The sequence below is a fragment of the Octopus bimaculoides genome, chromosome 18, assembly GCF_046866305.1.
Source record: "Octopus bimaculoides isolate indiv1 chromosome 18, ASM4686630v1, whole genome shotgun sequence".
Classification (NCBI taxonomy): domain Eukaryota; kingdom Metazoa; phylum Mollusca; class Cephalopoda; order Octopoda; family Octopodidae; genus Octopus; species Octopus bimaculoides.
Window position 1 is genome coordinate 28189997 of NC_142945.1, and position 20000 is coordinate 28209996.

Genomic DNA, 20000 nt, shown 5'->3' on the forward strand with positions numbered 1-20000 from the left:
ATATATATATATATATATATATATATATATATCATATATATATATATGATATATATATATATGCATATATATATATATGCATATATATATATATGCATATATATATATATATATATATATATATATATATGCATATATATATATATGCATATATATATATATGCATATATATATATATATGCATATATATATATATGCATATATATATATATGCATATATATATATATGCATATATATATATATATATATGCATATATATATATATGCATATATATATATATGCATATATATATATATGCATATATATATATATGCATATATATATATATATATATATATATATATATATATATATATATATGCATATATATATATATGCATATATATATATATGCATATATATATATATATATGCATATATATATATATGCATATATATATATATGCATATATATATATATGCATATATATATATGCATATATGCATATATATATATATATATATATATATATATATATGCATATATATATATATATATATATGCATATATATATATATATATATATATATGCATATATATATATGCATATATATATATATATATATATATACATATACATCATCATCATCGTTTAACATCCGCTTTCCATGTGTAGTGGGTGCCTTTACGTGACACGGTGAGGCCTAATGTTTGAAAGTTGTGCTTCACCACCTCATCCTGGGTCTACCTCTTCCACAGTTTCCCTCAACCGCTAGGGTGTGGCACAGCTATCCTCATCCATTCTCACCACATGCCCATACCAGCACAATCGTCTCTCTTGCACACCACAACTGATGCTTCTTAGGTTCAACTTTTCTCTCAAGTTACTTAAAGTCTGTCGAGTATGCACACTGACATTACACATCCAGCAGAGCATACTGGCTTCATTCCTTGCAAGCTCACACATGTCCTCAGCAGTCACGGCCCATGTTTCACTGCCATGGCTGTTCATACACATGCGTCATACAGTCTGCCTTTTACTTTGAGTGAGAAGCCCTTTGTTACCAGCAGAGGTAAGAGCTCTCTGAACTTTGCTCAGGCTATTCTTATTCTAGCAGCTACACTTTCAGTGCACCTTCCCCCACTACTAACTTGGTCACCTAGATAGCGGAAGCTATCAACTACATCTAGTTTTTCTTCCTGGAATGTGGCAGAAGTTGTTTTTTCCACATTTTCAGTGTTTATTGCTCCTGAACATCTGCCACATACAAAGACTAACTTCCTAGTTAACCTTCCTTTAATATTGCTGCACCTCTTTATGTGTCCATAGCTTACACTGGGTACATCTTATAGAGTTTCTACCTATGCCTTTTCTACAGATCGAGCAGGGCCATCTACCTGAAGGGGTTTGTGTTTTGTCTACCTTTCTAATTATTAGGACTTTGGTTTTAGCTAGGTTGACTCTAAGGCCCTTCGATTCTAGTCCTTGCTTCCACACCTGAAACTTCTCCTCTAGTTCTGATAGTGACTCAGTAATTAGTGCAAGATCATCAGCATAGAGGAGCTCCCAGGGGCATCCTGTCTTGAATTCCTCTGTTATTGCCTGGAGGACTATGATAAATAGGAGGGGGCTGAGGACCGAACCTTGGTGGACCCCTACCTTTACCTGGAATTCTTCACTGTACTCGTTGCCAACCCTCACCTTACTGACAGCGTCCCTGTACATGGCTCGCACAGCTCTCACTAACCATTCTTCTATCCCAAGTTTCCTCATTGACCACCAGATAAGGGATCGGGGCACCCTGTCAACAAAAGCCAGGTACAGAGGTTTATCTTTGGCTAGGTATTTTTCCTGCAGCTGTCTTACCAGAAATATAGCATCAGTGGTGCTTTTCCCTGGCACGAACCCAAACTGCATCTAATCTAAACTGACTCTCTCTCTAGGGCCTCTCACTCAGAGTAAAAGGCAGACTGTATGATGCATGTGTACGAACAACCATGCTACATGGCAGATCGAGCAGGGCCATCTACCTGAAGGGGTTTTAGCTAGGTTGACTCTAAGGCCCTTTGATTCTATTCCTTGCTTCCACAGCTGAAACTTCTCCTCTAGTTCTGATAGTGACTCAGCAATTAGAGCAAGGTCATCAGCATAGAGGAGTTCCCAGGGGCAAATATATGATATATATATATATGCCTATATATATATATATATATATATATATATATGCCCATTGAAGAGTTTCCTATATTTATGATTATTTGGAAAGTGCTTATCTATAAGAGACAAGAAATATTTACCAATATAAAAAGTGACTTTGGGGGAGAAAGGGAGTGTAAACCAGATAATTTTCCTGTGTCTATGTTTTCTTTTCTTTATTTTCTGATCAATAACAGGGGTATAAGCTATTTTATTTTTTTCACAGCATCTATCATCAAAAATAGCCTATTAAAATGCCCCGAAGCTTCTAGCTCCACCATTTGAAACTGAGTCCTCTTATGACAACTTACTGATTATCTTATTCTATATATAAATATATATATAAATTCCTCTAGTTTCATAATATCGCGGTTTCATTTTTTTTTTGTCATTTTATTGTTATACATATATGTGTATATATATAAAGAAGAATTTATATATATATATATATGAGAGCACATATATATGTATATACTCACACACACACATATATACATACATACATATATATTCATGTATATGTGTGTGTATATATATATATATATATATATATAGGGGGAGAGAGAGAGAGAGAGAGAGAGAGAGAGAGAGAGAGAGGAAGTACTTGCAAACAGGTAGAGAGGATGGAGGTCGGCTGCAGAGTTAAAGGTCATCATACAAAATACAGGAAAGAACAAAATGGAAAAAAAAATAGATGACAGAAGGAGAAATAGCCTGAAGGACTATAGAGATTTTCATGAACAGTAGAGACAATAGAAAAACAGAGAAAAGAAGAAGCTTCAGTAAGAGAAAGAGTCATAACAAGAGTAAAGAATACAAAGAGCATACACAGACACACAATTAAGTAATGCACACAAAAATGTGACAAAAAGAAAGAAGGGATTGGTAGAGAAAGGAAGGGAGAGCAATATGCACACACACACACACACATGCTCTTAAATGCACAAACAGTGAAGGTCAAACACTGGAACATGCTCATACATAGGAGGCGAGGAAGGAAATTCTAGATGCAAAAGCAGAAATCTGAGGGAAACAGGAGATAAAGAGCAGTATTAAAATATCCTTTATTTTAAGCCAGGGTAAGAGAGGAGATCCCAGGTCAAATAAAAGAGCATTGATTGTGTCTACTGAGAGTGAACAAGATACAGTACCGGATCAATCTATAGATAGCAATAGTAATGGAATGAATGATTCGATTGATGTCTGTCTATTAGTTTTAAGACATTCCAGCTGTTGTCTCATAAATCAAAACTGTCTCCATAAGTTTGTTCAATAAAGAAGTAGACAATAGATAATAAATAATACAGTTAATATGACAATGCAAAAAAGTATCATTAATTATTGATTAATATTTTTTCCTTTTATCATCTCCTATACAAATATATGTTCTGACCATTAAATATGCCATTCACAAAACTATTCTAATTATCCAGTGAATAATATTAATGTGTGATTCATTTGAAACTCTGAGTACTCTTATGACAACTTACTGATTGTCTTATACTATATATATATACATATATATATATATAAATTCCTCTATTTTCATAATATCGAGGTTTCATTCTTTTGTTGTCATTTTATTGTTATTAATTAATATATTCCATATGGTGCAGTAATGATGGACTTGTTCTATCATTTACTATGATCCACTAATATAATTCTATGTTGCAATGGTTCTACTTCTAAAAGATCAACCATATTTTAACTTTTAGTTAAAATATTAGGTCATTTCCTGTCCAAATCAGTAAGGTTATTTCTTACCTTAACCCTTTAGTGTTCAGATTACTCAGTTAAATGTAATACTTTTTCACTTAAATTGTTTTGAATTAACTATGCATTATCTTATAGCTTTGAAGTTTCAGTGAGGTAATTGTTTATTTTTAGAATGTCAGTGTAGGTTAGGTGTGAGAGGCTAGATATCGCCAGTTTGAATATAAAACATGTAGAATATATTGGGGCGGATATGGCTGGTTTAAACACTAAAGGGTTAAATACACTATGGATCTGCATCACAAATCTACCTCTCTTACAAAACAATGTCACACACTATTCTCTACATCAAATCACATTCCTAAAGAATATCTTATTATGTAACTACTGCAGTTTATTATACATTAACACTTCAGTATATTCAATAGAGTAGTAGCTGACATATATCATCATCATCATCATCATCGTTTAACGTCCGCTTTCCATGCTAGCATGGATTGGACGATTTGACTGAGGACTGGTGAACCAGATGGCTGCACCAGGCTCCAATCTGATCTGGCAGAGTTTCTACAGCTGGATGCCCTTCCTAACGCCAACCACTCCGAGAGTGTAGTGGGTGCTTTTACGTGCCACCAGCATGAAGGCCAGTCATGCGGTACTGGCAACGGCCACGCTCAAAATGGTGCATTTTATGTCCCACCTACAGAGGAGCCAGTCCAGCAGCACTGGCAACGATCTCACTCGAATGTCTTTACACGTGCCACCGGCACAAGTGCCAGGAAGGCGACGCTGCGCACAGGTGCCATCACAATTTCGCTTTCACTTGCCCCAACAGGTCTTCGCAAGCCGAGTTTCGTGTCCAATGAAGGAGACGACGTTGGCATGGGTGCCAGTCATCGAATTTAGTTCGATTTCGAATTCACTTGCCTCAACAGGACTTCGCAAGTGGAGTTTAGTGTCCAATGAAGGAAAGTACACATAAGTGGGCTGGCTACCCCCCTGGCAGAGGCCTTGGATTTAGGTCTCACTTAGCTTGCTGGGTCTTCTCACGCACAGCATATTTCCAAAGGTCTCAGTCAGAAGTCATCGCCTCGGTGAGGCCCAATGTTCGAAGGTCTTGCCTCACCACCTCATCCCAGGTCTTCCTGGGCCTGCCTCTTCTACAGGTTCCCGCAACTGCTAGGGTGTGGCACTTTTTCACACAGCTATCCTCATCCATTCTCGCCACATGACCATACCAGCACAATCGTCTCTCTTGCACACCACAACTGATGCTTCTTAGGTTCAATTTTTCTCTGAAGGTACTTACACTCTGTCTAGTATGCACGCTGACATTACACATCCTGCAATCGTATTGTTCAAACTAAGTAATTTTGAATTTTGTATCAACTGACAAAATCAGTTGTGACACCAAAATGTCACTGGCTCCAGTCTGTGTCAAAATAGAAACCTAATATCCACCTTATTGCTCTTCTTAGATCTTTGGCTTTCATCATCTTCATTTCCACATTATATAAAACAGTAATTAAGATTTAACACAACAAATTAATCTATACTCATTATCAGTTTTATTCATGCTTAGCTACTACAAACTTTGGCAATCTGATTAAATAAAGAGAATATTTCTATTGCATCAGCTAAACCCATCCTTGCAGAACCGACATTCCTTGTAATTAAAAAACATAATTAGTCCCAACACAAATACAGAAGAGGGTTTTCAATGACACTGATCAAACTTAAACCCACTTCTATATAACCACTCCTTACTAACTCATTTATATTTAGCTGTGTGTGTGTGTGTGTTGATGTGTGTGCCTGTGCCTGTGTGCATGCAAGTGTAAAAAACCCTGTAAAAATACTTTCTCACAAAGCCTGGCTGTAACCAAGCTTAATTTGTCAGTTTTCCATTCATAAAACTTGATGGCAATGTTACCATATGAGAAAGCCATATTTTTTATCATTGTTTTTTTTAATGTCTTCTTTGGTCACTCCTGTCACACATCACTACTTGGACAAAATATATTCCCAATACATTAATTTACAATACTGTCACTACTTTGAATAATTTACTGTAGAAATTCAAGAACAGTCTGCAATCCCAGCCCCTTTTTCTATTGGTTTGTAAAAGTGATTCTAACAAAAAAGAAACAGAAAACCTTCAACTTAAGAATGTTCTTTTAATACATAAACAAAGAATGTCTATAAATCTTTGAGCAGTTTCAGTTTAACGTTTTGTTTTAAATCATAAACATATATTAACTAATACAACACATAATGTTCATCACAAGTGTACATTACTTGAAATAATTTCTGTTAAATTTTACTGATAAATATTCTTCACAAATCAAAACTGGTGAAATAAAATTAATTTACATCTATACCTTTAGATAAACTTTGTAGATTAGCTGTGAAGGTGAATAATTTTAAATAATGAAACAAAGCAAATCTGAATAGGTAGACTATTTCAAGTGGTTACTTTTACAATTGTGAAAGGTTGGCCAGTTAAACCAATTATGAAAGTAGTTAGATTAACAAAGTACAGCAGAATGGATTCAAGTCAAATTTGAACATGCACCCATTTGATCAGAAGCATAGCATCTTAACTTCGACCATTGTGTTTCACATGATTTTCAGACATTTGCTCAGTTTATATATAAGTGAATACCTATTTAATACTAACAACTGTAAAATTATAGTGGAACCTATTTGTCAGCCAATCTGACAGAAGAAACAGAGTTGTGTCTTAAGATCCGCAACACAATTCAACTTAGAGGTTTGTGGTCTTTAAATCCTAAACTACTGCACTTCTTACGTAAAAAGAATTCTTTTAAAAATTATTCAACCTATATTCTGCTTAGCTGGTGAGTAAATGATAAAAAGTTGCACCAAGCTAAAGCACATTTAATTATAAACTACTCAAGTTTCTAAATATTAACAGTTAGACTAATTAGAAAATCGACTTTAAAATTTATAGAATTTTGGATGTTGCTCAAATGAAAGGGATTGTGTAGTATTCTTTTCTTTGAGATAATTGAAAATTATCATTAAATTTTAACAAGAAATCAGAAAATGTTTTGTGCCCACTTAAAAATAGAGGATAGATCCAATGAACATTTTACAAAATATGAGAGAGAGAGAGTGAGAGAGAGAGAGAGAGTGAGAGAGAGAGAGTGAGAGAGAGAGAGTGAGAGAGAGAGAGAGTGAGAGAGAGAGAGAGTGAGAGAGAGAGACAGACAGACAGAAAGAGAGAGATTTGAAGGAATAATTGGTTAATGAAATTTAACAGAGGGATGAAGTTTCTGAATATATTCTAAGATATAAGGTGTCAAGTTCTTGTTAAATCTAGAAAATTAAAACAAAACATTTTTTCTTTTTTCATTTTATCTGTATTAGAACACAGGGTATCTCACAACGTACATCTAACCACAAACACAAAGTCTTTACAAACCAACAAGGGAGCCTCTTCATGATCACTCAACCTCCTAGCAATCGTCCTTAAATCACACTTGACTGTCTTAATAAATGACATGGTGGATAAAGAGAGCCTTGAGAGCCTTGCACACAGGACACAGACAGGATAGTCACAGTTGGAAAGCTTCTGGTCATAGGGCTGCTCAATCCAAGCTGACCTGTGGCCAATAAACAACCAAGTCTTTAACACTTTAGCATTTATCATTCCAACCATACAATGTCACTCTAAAAATAAACAATCACTTCATCGAAATCTCCAAAGCTACAAGATAATACATGATTCATTCGAAACAATGTGGATAAATAAGCATTGCATTTAACAGAGTAATCTGAATCCTCAAGGGTTAAAACAGTTCTATGACAATTACTAACAATAAATTTCACCATTTAGGAGTCAGGAGACAAAGTTTATAAAATGAGAAACATTCAGACCTAATTATTTAGGCATTGTTGATGCTCTCAATCTAAAATGCTTAATGAGATTTTTCATACATACACACATACACACAGCAATACTTAGAATAGAGAAATTTTTTTTAAATATATTGGTGCAACAGAATGGCTTAAATAAAATATTTAGAAATTAAAAATTTTAGCAACCTGAGTTCATGTAAAAGAATCTATAAAAAGATTTAAAGAGTGTAAGCAATGTGACCAATAATTTATTTGTAATTCTACTGGAAGAAAGTGCTAGGATATATTTACCTTCTGGAAACATCCACTTGTACTGAGTGATCAATGACAAGATCAGCAGGACACACAGGGTTTATTTTAGCTGGATCACCACCCAACCGCTTGACCACATCTCGCATGGCTGCGAAGTCAACAACAGCAGGGACACCACTAGAAAAATTATACATATAAATGTATGTATATTTCATGCTAAAATTATAAATACATATACATACATACATATGGTTCAAATGTACAGAAAATAAAAGACAGAGAAAGGTGAGGGAACAATAGGCAGTTGTATTAGTTTGATGCTTGGGAAAAATGGAAAAGTCTTTGCCATTTAAAGCCTATGCTCTTCAACAGAAAGGGACAAGGAAAAAAAATGGAGAGAGAGAAAAAAATGTATTGGGATTGGTGTGTGTGTGTGTGTGTCTGTGCACACGTGCAAAAATTTGCAACTTCTTACTTGTAAATAAAAGTTTCTGATATCTTCAACAACTTTATTGTAATACATATGTTTCAAATAACATTGTATATATTTTTGTGTGGTGTATTAAAATCAAAGTATCAACTATATGTTGTTTTGATTTGTAGAACAGCCCTTATTCCATACTTGTATTAGTATTTTGTTGCTTTTTTAAAACTGTTTTATTGTATTTGTTTTATTTAACAGGTGGAAGTCCTTTTCTTTTTTCACCTAACAAATCAATAATGAAAAAGAAGTGCCTGCTGCGCTGCCCGATACAGAACTGAGGCCAGGTGAGTTATGTGCTTTACCCAAGAAAACATCATTATGATTGTAATATAATCAGTTTTGAATTTCTTGTGCATCTTGAAATCTATATATATAAAAATGAGAATGTGTGTCTGTCTGTCTGTCTGTGTGAATCCCTAAAACTCGAGAACTACGCAACCAATTTCATTCAAATTTTACAGATGCTTTACTTAGGGTTCCAGTTGTGTTTTAGTCAAAAAAAATTTTTAACTTCTTGCAGAGTTTGAGCACACGGCAACATAATATCTCCTCCACTATTTAAGTATTACGTGTCCAAAGTGAAACAAAAACACTCATGTCAAATACTTTCACTTTAAAAATGAAACTATTCCACTAACTGAAACAATCACATTTCGATACTGTAATGACAGATACTTTCAGAGAGAGAGAGAGAGAGAGAGAGATGTATATGTATATAGACGTATATGTACACGTATATGTATATATATATATATATATATATATATATATATATATATATATATATCTATATGCATACATGTATATGTATACATATGTGTAGATGTATATATATATATAGATGTACATGTAATATGTACACATATATACATATATATACATGCATACAGATATCTATACATATATACACCCATCACACACATACACATGGACACAAACACACACATTAGTCATTTGTTTTCTTATCCAAAACTACGTCAAAAGTACTGAATGGATCTTTATGAAATTTGGAAATTACATTCTATGCATAACGGCCATAACTCCCATGAAAATTCATATATTTTTGATGTTGATGAAATTTTAACCCGAACAAAACAGATGAGCACTGTCTGTAGCTGGTCTTCTCTTGGAAGAGCCCCGCTTCTCACATGGACAACTGTATGTTGGCTGCTCAAGAGTGGGCAGCAACAAAAAACCTATTTACATATGCTCCACAAGGGAAAACAAGGAACATTGTTTACAATGAGGTGTTATAATCACAACAGCAACAAAGTATGTACATGATCACCTTCTTTTACGAAACTTCATTGACTTTCATATATTTATATTGATATACATATATATACGTGTGTTTGGGTGCGTGTGTATGTGTGTATATATATATATATCTCTATATATAAAGATGAGAATGTGTGTCTGTCTGTCTGTGTGTCTGTGTGAATCCCTAAAACTCGAGAACTACACAACTCTCTTTAACAAACCCAGTGAAAATACATATATTTCATATGTCAAAGAAATTCAAGCAATACATATAACACCAAAGTTAAAAACATTCCCAACAATTCCACAGTCCCCAACCTCCAGAGCTATTGAAGAAACTGTTATCATCAACTGACCAAGATTCCTAACATTTGCAAAACAAAATTAGACAATATGACGCTGTACTACAGATTACATCATTTGGAACCACAAGAGATTTAACTGAGGCAGCATTCATCCAAACTTTCAAGATCCAACCTCAGATTTATCATTGCATTGTCTCTCTACTACCTCTGTCAAATGAATCACCAAAATTGGCCTTTCATTATTTATAATCTGTACTTGTTTGTTTGGTTATGAAATAAAATACACAAAACGTGTTTCTGAATTACGTGTATTTACTTTATATACATATGAGTTGAAAACTTTCTTCTAGCATTCCACTTAAAGTCTATGTTCCATGCTGGCATGGATTGGAGAGTTATTAATGTAGAAATATGGTATCGTAGCTACTAACAGTTGAGGGTTGCGTAGTCTAGACAGCGTTTTTAGATTTCATTATTCTCTTTAACCCGGGCAACGCCGGGTATTTCTGCTAGTAAACGATAAAAACAACACAGTAAAATAAACAGAAGAAACTTTAGAAAGTTAAAATGGCTAACCTGGTTCCTATCCCAAATTTAATAACTGATATGTAACCAGCCCCCAACAGATAAAGGATAATTTCAGTGAGATCTGAAGTCATGCAAATGGATGATAATTTATCTTTCCTTTTTTTCTAAAAATACCCAAATACCACTTAATGTATGTAGATACATTAGGATACATTAAATGATTTCCATATCCCAATTCCAGTTTTTGTCTATTTAATAGTAACTGTTTTTATTTGAATATTGCACTGATGTTTGGTTTCCTGCGATGGATAAACAAAATATTAACAGTGAAGAAGTGATATATCAGTGTGGTTAATATTGTCATCATCATTCAACTTCCATCTTCCAGGCTGGGATGGGTTGGACAGTTTGACAGGATCCAACAAACCAGAGGACAGTGTCAAGCTTCAGTGACTGCTTTGGCATGGTTTCTATGGCTAGATGCCAACCACTTTACTATTGGGTTCTTTTTACGTGGTACCAGCATTAGTGATGTTACCAAGTAACTTGCAAGACAAGACCTTAAACTGGATGGGGGTTAGTTTTGAGGAAGGTGGTTTTATGCCAGGTGATGAGAAGTTGAATAATGATAGGGGAATAGAACCAGGTGTCTTGCAATAAAAAAGATGCAAAAGGAGAAATGGAAAAGAAGAGAAGGTGTTGGTGAAAAGGTGTCAGGACATACTTCAAGTTTCAAGAAGATGGATATTAGAGAAGTGATCAGAAGAATGGACAGGCTGAAAGGGAAGGTAAGTCTGCAAGAGTTTGGAAAGAAAGTGGCAGATGAGGATGTGAAAGGAGAGTTGCACAATTTATTTAAATAATTCAATAAAAGCAATCTTTAAAATTTTGCCAACTTTGTAATTAAGCCACAATTCACTGCTGAAATTTATTTTAATTCACCTATACCACAAGTAACATGGGATAGGTCATAAGTGTCATAAATGCCATTTATTTCCTCAAATTACAAAACTAATTTTGATCTTCCGTCTAGTCAAGAAAGATACCAACATTTAGTAAATGATACCTTCAAATGTGTTAAAACTAGAATACTAAAATTGATAAATGGAAATAAAATATAATGGTCTTACGTGAAATCCTGCAGTAAAACCCTGGCAGGTTTAAAAGGTATTTCAATATTCTCATTTTGGTTCACCTCCCAATTCAAGATATTTTCAACATCTTTAGTATGAATGTGAAAATGGTCACAGTTTCTCACACAAGATTCCAATACAACTCTGATAGAAAAAGGCAATCTCTCTGAAAAAGGAAATAAATATTTCATCTGTCGACCTGACATTTCTAGATACAATAAAGTAAACTTATACCTTGATGAATAGATCTTTTTTTTTTATATATATATAAGTATCAAATAATAGCAAACAAATTATTACTATAAAATGTTTTTTATGATAAGCAATTTACACAGTCTCAAAATTAGATTTGATTATTACCTTATGAGATAATTTATAAATAAAACAAATTTTAACCAAAAATTTTTATATGTGACTTTCAGGTATTTAACATATGCATTTGTTACACAAAAATATGCTCACTGTGTATGTTGTATAAGTCTAAGATCAACTAACCTATTTTTATTTTCAGACATATCTATGACTACATTATCCAATGTATTCTCCCTTCCGTAACTCTTTCAATATTAACCTGCCTGAAATCATCCTTGCTTCTATGATGCAATGTCATCTGTTTTAAAGATTTATGTTCAAATTTAAACCTTTGATAATTTTATGCAAGAATCTTAATTATAGAATCTTTATGCAGCATAATAATAGAGGGAGTTAGATAATTTAATTAAATCCTTTGAAATTCTTGGTTATTTTCTAAATTATATGAAATCCATGGGTAGTGTAATTAGGAACATGGTTATAAAGTAATTTCAAGTTGGTGGTTTCAGGTTTATTTAGCTGCTGTTTCTCTCAGGTCTAATGACTGAAGATGCTCCCTCATAGGCACATGAAAGTTCTCAATACATACATTGGGAGTGTATAGAGATGAATTTATAAGTATTTTATACACAACTATTATGTGCATTTGTAATACAGTACACAATAAAATATTAATAACGGTCAAATGATATTTATTTGCAACAATGAAAATGGTAAATGAAATAAAATAAAAATTGCCAAGGAAAAAGATTATACATCGATATAAATGATTTAACTCAATCATTTAATAATATTATCCAATCATATGAAGGTAGCAACCTGGCAGAATCATTAGCATGCCATGCACTATGCTTAGTGGCATCTCGTCCACCTTTATGTTGAGTTCAAATGCTGCCAAGGTTGACTTCATCTTTCATCCGTTCAGGGTCGATAAAGTAAGTAGCAGTTAAGAACTGGGGGAGGGGGGGACAGTTGATGTAATCAACTTACCCACTCTCCTGAAATTGCTGGTCTTGTGCCAAAATCATGTGAAATATATGAATGAAGTCTTTTAACTAATAATATGAATTAAGATTCTTTTAAACCATATCACATTTTGCTACAGGGCCATGTAAAAGTATATTTTGGTCATTCAGTTTGAATTAGATATACAATACTACATTACAAATTCTTACAACAGCTACATATGACAATTATATAATGCTCTGAAAACCAACATGTCTATTTAAACATAGAATATGTTTCTAATTAAGAATAAAAATGGAATTCTCAGTTGGCAAAATAAATTCATACATAAAATAGAAAACTAATTGAATACAACAGGCCAGCTTATTCTGATTGTTTGGAACTAAACATTATATAACCATCAGTGAAAGTATCAAATTGCTGAAACAAGCAGAATGGCTATTAATTACAAGAGAAATTATTATACTTAAACTGCTAGCTTCTAAAAAATGTATACCATTAAAAAAAAATAATGATTTCATGAAGAGAATGATCTAAATTATTTCCTTCAGCCATTACCATATATATGTTGGTAATAACAGTAATCAAAGAACAGTATTAAACTGATTCTCACTTCTATCTTAAAGCTGTGTCAGCTATGAAAAGTTTTCAGTATTTGTTTAATAATTCATTCCTTTAATATAGTTGGAAATATATTCCATTGAGCAACCACAAACAGAAAAAAAAAAGATGGATCATATATTTGGGGATTTTTTTTTTTTTTTATACAAAAATTTAAACATCTGTAAAAAAAATTCAAGCTAGTTAATGGCCTCATACAAGACATTAATGAGAAAGCTTTTATTATTAGAGTCATATAATGAGAAAGAAATATTTATCCAAGGTTATTAAGTCTACTGGTTAACATATCATATTAACATACTAACAAAGCTAAAATACTTTCAAACATTAAAATTTTCAACAAAAATAATTCCTATTAACAAGATAAGAAATTTTAAAACACACGTACCATATCTAGCATCATTCAGTTTTGGAAGGCTGAAATAACAATAATCCTCTCCATTTATTGTTGCTGTCTGGATTAAGTGGGCATAAGGATTCTGATCTAGAAAACATGAAAAAGAAAAATTATGAAATAAAAATATATAACAGGTCAGTAAAAAAAGTATGTAAATTACAAACTCAACATATATAAAAGTTATAAGAAAGAATATAAGCAATAGAATATAGCACAAACAATATAAAATAAAATTATAAATATAACTTGGACATTCTACTAGCAAAAATGTCATGGAATTACATAATAAATGAACAAATGGCATGCTATCCTTACTAGAAATATGCTCAAATTGCAAACAAGGTGATGACATGGCATTGATGTTTAATACAAAACTCAAAGCTTCACTCTAATGTTAGGCAAGAATAACAAATTGATAAATAACTGTACTTATGAGATAAAGTTTTAAAGAATGATCAAATTCAATGGAGTTAAACAGTTCAGAAATAACAAGTGTCTTATCTGAAAGGTCAACTTCTGACAAAGTACAAAAGTTTGAAAAAAATAAAACCTAGGTTATAACTTTATAAAAATGAATGCTTAAATGGCAGAAAGTATGTTGATTAGATAATGGATAAATTTTAAGTAAAATAACAGGCCTTAATATGTGCCCTTCAATTTGAACAAAAAAACCCTCAAGTTATTATTTGACATGTTTGCAATGACATCACATCAGGCGAAATGCCTAGCGGTATTTCATTTCTCGTTACGTTCTGAGTTCAAATTCTACCGAGGTCGACTTTGCCTTTCATCCTTTCAGGGTCGATTAAATAAGTACCAGTTACGCACTGGAGTCGATGTAATCAACTTAATCTCTTTGTCTGTCCTTGTTTGTCTCCTCTATGTTTATCCCCCTGTGGGCAATAAAGAAATAATCATATCCAAGTTTTTAGTAAAAACTCTGAACAGTGCATTTGTGTTAGAAAACTACCCACTAATTTGAATATATACCACTGTTTTAGTCAACATGGAATGAATGCAGATTGTACATATGAATAAAGAGATAATTTGATGTTCGCCATAAGTCAAAAATAGCACAAGAGTAAAATGTTTTTAGTATTACCATATCTTCCTCTCTAATTTAAATATACTGCATTTATAACACTGTTATAGTCTTGTGGTGCCATAAAAAAAAGCTAGAGTAACCTTTATATTATTGGTTTTATAGCTCTATATGCTGAGTTCAAATGCAGTCAAGACTGACATTGAGTTTCATCTCTGTAAGTACCAATAATATATTGGTATTGATTTAAATGATTAAAACTTGGCCTAACAATCTTTAACACTGTGCCAATACGAGAAACCATTACTATAGTTTTTTTATCACCAATTATGATAATTTTTTCATCATTTCACAAGCTAGATGACACATTTATCTTCATGATTTAGCAAGAAATGGTCTGTACAACAATCACTGTTCTTAAACATATAAATTAGGGACCAGATTTCAGTATATTAATCCCTACATTTTGCTTAACAGATTAACGAAGCTAACTTTTCGATTAATGGTGCCCACCTCTGCATATATATATATATATATATATATACACACACACAGACATACATATATAGTTGGAATTTACAAAAAGACAAACAAAACAAAAGACAAAGACGGGTGTGTAAACAACAAACAGATATATTAGTTTAATGCTCGGGAAGTGAGAAAGTCTTTTACATTTCAAGCCTACGCTCTTCAACAGAAAGGAACACAGAAATCAACAGAGAGAAAATAAAATATACATACATATATCTATATATATATACACATATATATATATACATATATACATATATATACATAAATACATATATATTCTTCACTGTACTCGTTGCCAACCCTCACCTTACTGACAGCATCCCTGTACATGGCTCGCACAGCCCTCACTAACCCTTCATCTATCCCTAGTTTCCTCATTGACCACCAGATAAGGGATCGGGGCACCCTGTCAAAGGCTTTCTCCATGTCAACGAAAGCCAGGTACAGAGGTTTATCTTTGGCTAGTATTTCTCTTGCAGCTGTCTTACCAGAAATCTAGCATCAGTGGTGCTTTTCCCTGGCACGAACCCAAACTGCATCTCATCTAAACTGACTCTCTCCCTAATTAGTTGGGCTATGACCCTCTCAGTGACCTTCAGTACCTGATCCAACAACTTGATACCTCTGTAATTATTTGTATCTAAAGCATCACCTTTACCTTTGTAGCAGTTGACTATGGTCCTGTTACACCAGTCATTGGGTATGACTCCTTCATGTGTCACCTGGTTAACAATACGGGTGACTAGGCTATAGCCGACACCGCCAGATATTTTGAGCATCTCTGTGGTGATTCCTGATGTGCTGGGGGCTTTCCCTGTCTTCATGCCCTTAATGGCTTTATCTAGCAAGGTACTATCAATTCGGATAGCTGGTCTCTCTGTTGGGTCAGTACTCGGCAGACTCTCTTTATTTAGCAACCTTTCAAAGTGGCGTCTCCAAACCTCCATTTCTCTCCTACAACATCATGATTCTCTCTCACACACTGTCTTGCAACACGAAATACCTCAAGTCTTTGGTCCTCATGGTGCAGAACATTGGCAAACTTTTTCTTATCTGCTTCCTCTCTGGCTAAATAAACCTGTCTCCTAGCTTCCTTTCTGGCAGTCTGATACAATTCCCTGCTACCACCGTTCTTCCAGTCCTTCCAAGCCTGTTTCTCTTCCCTAATAGCCCTGTCAACAATATTGTTCCACTAACACATTACCTTGCACCATCCACAGATCTGGTTAGTGGCCCTCAGCAGGTTGTCCCATAGAAACCTCCTGTTGTCTTCTACGTCGTGTGAAGCTATATCTCCTATTTCGTGAAAGGCTTCAAGTAATACGTCTCTAAATCTGTCCATTTGCAGGATCTTTAAGCTTCCAGTCCCTTCTCCTCCATGCTGGTCGTCTTCTGGGCATCCATTTAGCCCTGATCCTGAAGTCACTAACTACTAGTCTATGTTGTGGGGTACATTCTTCGCCTAGGAAGGTTTTGGCATTTATAAGCAGCCATCTTTCTCTTTTTCTGGCGAGGATGTAGTCAATTTGGCTAGTGTGTCTACCAGAACGGTAGGTGACTAGGTGACTGGCAGGTTTCCTGATGTTAGTATTGCAAACCATAAGATCATTTGCATCACAGAACTCCACCAGCCCGATTCCCTCCTCATTGCAGGAACCAAAACCATAGCCTCCATGTACGCCATGGAAGCTCCCTGCATGTTGTCCAACATGTCCATTGAAGTCACCAGCCACAAAGAGAAGGTCCCTGTTATTCGTCAATGAGGTAGTCTGCAAGAGGGTGTCATAAAATTGGTCTTTTTGTCCATCAGGTAGCCCCACTTGAGGGGCATTGGCTGAGATAATGGTTGCTAACCCATGATGTAGCACTAATCAAATTTTAAGTATTCTATCGCATACTCTGACTACTTCGGTTACCTTATCAACCCATTTCTCCGCAAGAAGTATACCCACACCCCTGACCCTGTCAGTATTCCCTGTCCAGAAAATTTTGTACCTGTGTTCTTTGCCTGTGAACCTAGCGGAACCTCCTCTCCACCTTACTTCTTGGAGGAAGCACAAATCTACATGTCTCCGTTCAAGCATCCCAACAATCTCACCAGACCTACCTTTCAGTGTGCCCGTAAGACCCTGGGATGGGAGACAGTAGCGTCATTTACCTGAAAAGAAAGCTCGCATTTGGCAGAATTCATAAACAAACAATAGCCTTCAACCTGCATACACTACACCATCATTTTATGCGCTATATGATCACTACCTTACATAGGAGATAAACCCTAAGCAGGCGTGGAGATGGCAACTTCCGGTAGAGGTGGTGGAGTGGGAGGGATAAGGGCAGGGTGTACCTAGAAATAACAAAATTAGACAAGAGCATCTTCTGGATTCGTATTCTTTCGGCGGAGTTAATGGAGTAGGGGAATCCGAGTGCGTGTGCTAGTTTATATAGGGTGGGGTGGTGGAGGAGGGGGAAGTGTTGGCGAAGCAAATGGTTATCGAAACAGAGAATGAGACAGAATGAGAAGGGGGGGGGGGGCAGAGTTAGGGTGGTCAGGGATAGAACACGAGGGAGAAAAATATTCTTTTGGGGTTATATATATACACACACATATATATATATATATACACACACATATATATATATATATATACACACATACATATATATATACACACACACATTACATATATATATACACACACACATTACATATATATATACACACACACATTACATATATATATACACACACACATTACATATATATATACACACACACATTACATATATATATACACACACACATTACATATATATATATATATATATATATAAAAACACATACATACATATATATATATATATATATATACACACATACCTACATACATGCATATACACATAGATACATACATATATATACACATACAAACATATCATCGTTTAACGTCCGCTTTCCGTGCTGGCATGGGTTGGACGGTTTGCCTGAAGACTGGTGAGCTAGACGCTGCACCAGGCTCAATCTGATCTGGCAAAAATTCTACAGCTGGGTGCCCTTCCTAATGCCAAACACTCCGAGAGTGTAGTGGGTGCTTTTTATGTGCCACCGGCATGCGGGCCAGTCAGGCGGTCTTGGCAACGACCACGCTCAAAGGGTGTTTTCATGTGCTACCTGCACAGGAGCCAGTCCGGCAGCACTGGCAACAACCACGCTCGAATGTTGTTTTTCACGTGCCACCAGCACATGTGCCAGTAAGGCGATGCTGGCAACGATCAGGCTCAAATGGTGCTTTTCACGTATCACCAGCGCGGAAGCCAATCCATGGCCCTGGCAACGATCACGCTCGGATGTGCTTTTAACGTTCCACTGGCACGAGTGCCAATCAGGCGGTACTGTCATCGGCCACATCAGCGATTTTGATTTGTTTGCACTTGCCTCAATAGGTCTTCGCAAGCAAGCAAAATTCATTGAACGAGGAATAAAGGGTACTCATAAGTGGCCAGTTACACCCCACGTCAGAAATTTTGATTTTGATTTTACTTGCTTCAACAGGTCTTCACAAGCAAGGTTTATTGTCCAATGAATGAGGGGTATTCATAAATGGGCTGGTTACACCCACTGGCATAGGCCATGCGCTATGATCTCACTTGGCCTGTCAGGTCTTCCCAAGCACAGCATATCTCCAAAGGTTCCAGTCAATATTCATTGCCTCGGTAAGGTCCAATGTAAGAAAGTCGTGCTTCACCACCTCATCCCAGGTCTTCCTGGGTCTACCTCTTCCACAGGTTTCCTCTACTGCTAGGGTGTGATACTTTTTCACACAGCTGTCCTCATTCATTCGCAACACATGACTATACCAGCGCAGTCGTCTCTCTTGCACACCACATCTGATGCTTCTTAAATCCAAATATATATATAAATACACAAACATATATATGTTTAAATGCACATGCATACATATGTTTAAATGCACATGCATACATATGTTTAAATGCACATGCATACATATGTATAAATGCACATGCATACATATGTATAAATGCACATGCATACATATGTATAAATGCACATGCATACATATGTATAAATGCACATGCATACATATGTATAAATGCACATGCATACATATGTATAAATGCACATGCATACATATGTATAAATGCACATGCATACATATGTATAAATGCACATGCATGCATATGTATAAATGCACATGCATGCATATGTATAAATGCACATGCATGCATATGTATAAATGCACACGCATGCATATGTATAAATGCACACGCATGCATATGTATAAATGCACACGCATACATATGTATAAATGCACACGCATACATATGTATAAATGCACATGCATACATATGTATAAATGCACATGCATACAT

General features: G+C 34.9%; 1 protein-coding gene across 4 annotated transcripts in view; it reads right to left on the reverse strand.

The window, feature by feature from the left end:
* LOC106876434 (cytoplasmic aconitate hydratase) overlaps positions 1 to 20000 on the reverse strand; it is an 89388-nt gene that overhangs the window by 52013 nt on the left and 17375 nt on the right. For 2 of the 4 annotated variants that reach the window (XM_089365931.1, XM_052974608.2), the window contains exons 2-4: positions 14027 to 14122; positions 11737 to 11905; positions 8069 to 8206 (exon numbers count right to left, since the gene is read on the reverse strand). In XM_089365931.1, the coding sequence (XP_089222057.1) occupies positions 8069 to 8206; positions 11737 to 11905; positions 14027 to 14122 (403 nt within the window). Of the gene's footprint in view, positions 1 to 8068; positions 8207 to 11736; positions 11906 to 14026; positions 14123 to 14350; positions 15049 to 20000 lie in introns of those variants that run through there. The other 2 variants (XM_052974609.2, XM_052974607.2) reach the window with 2 other exon arrangements.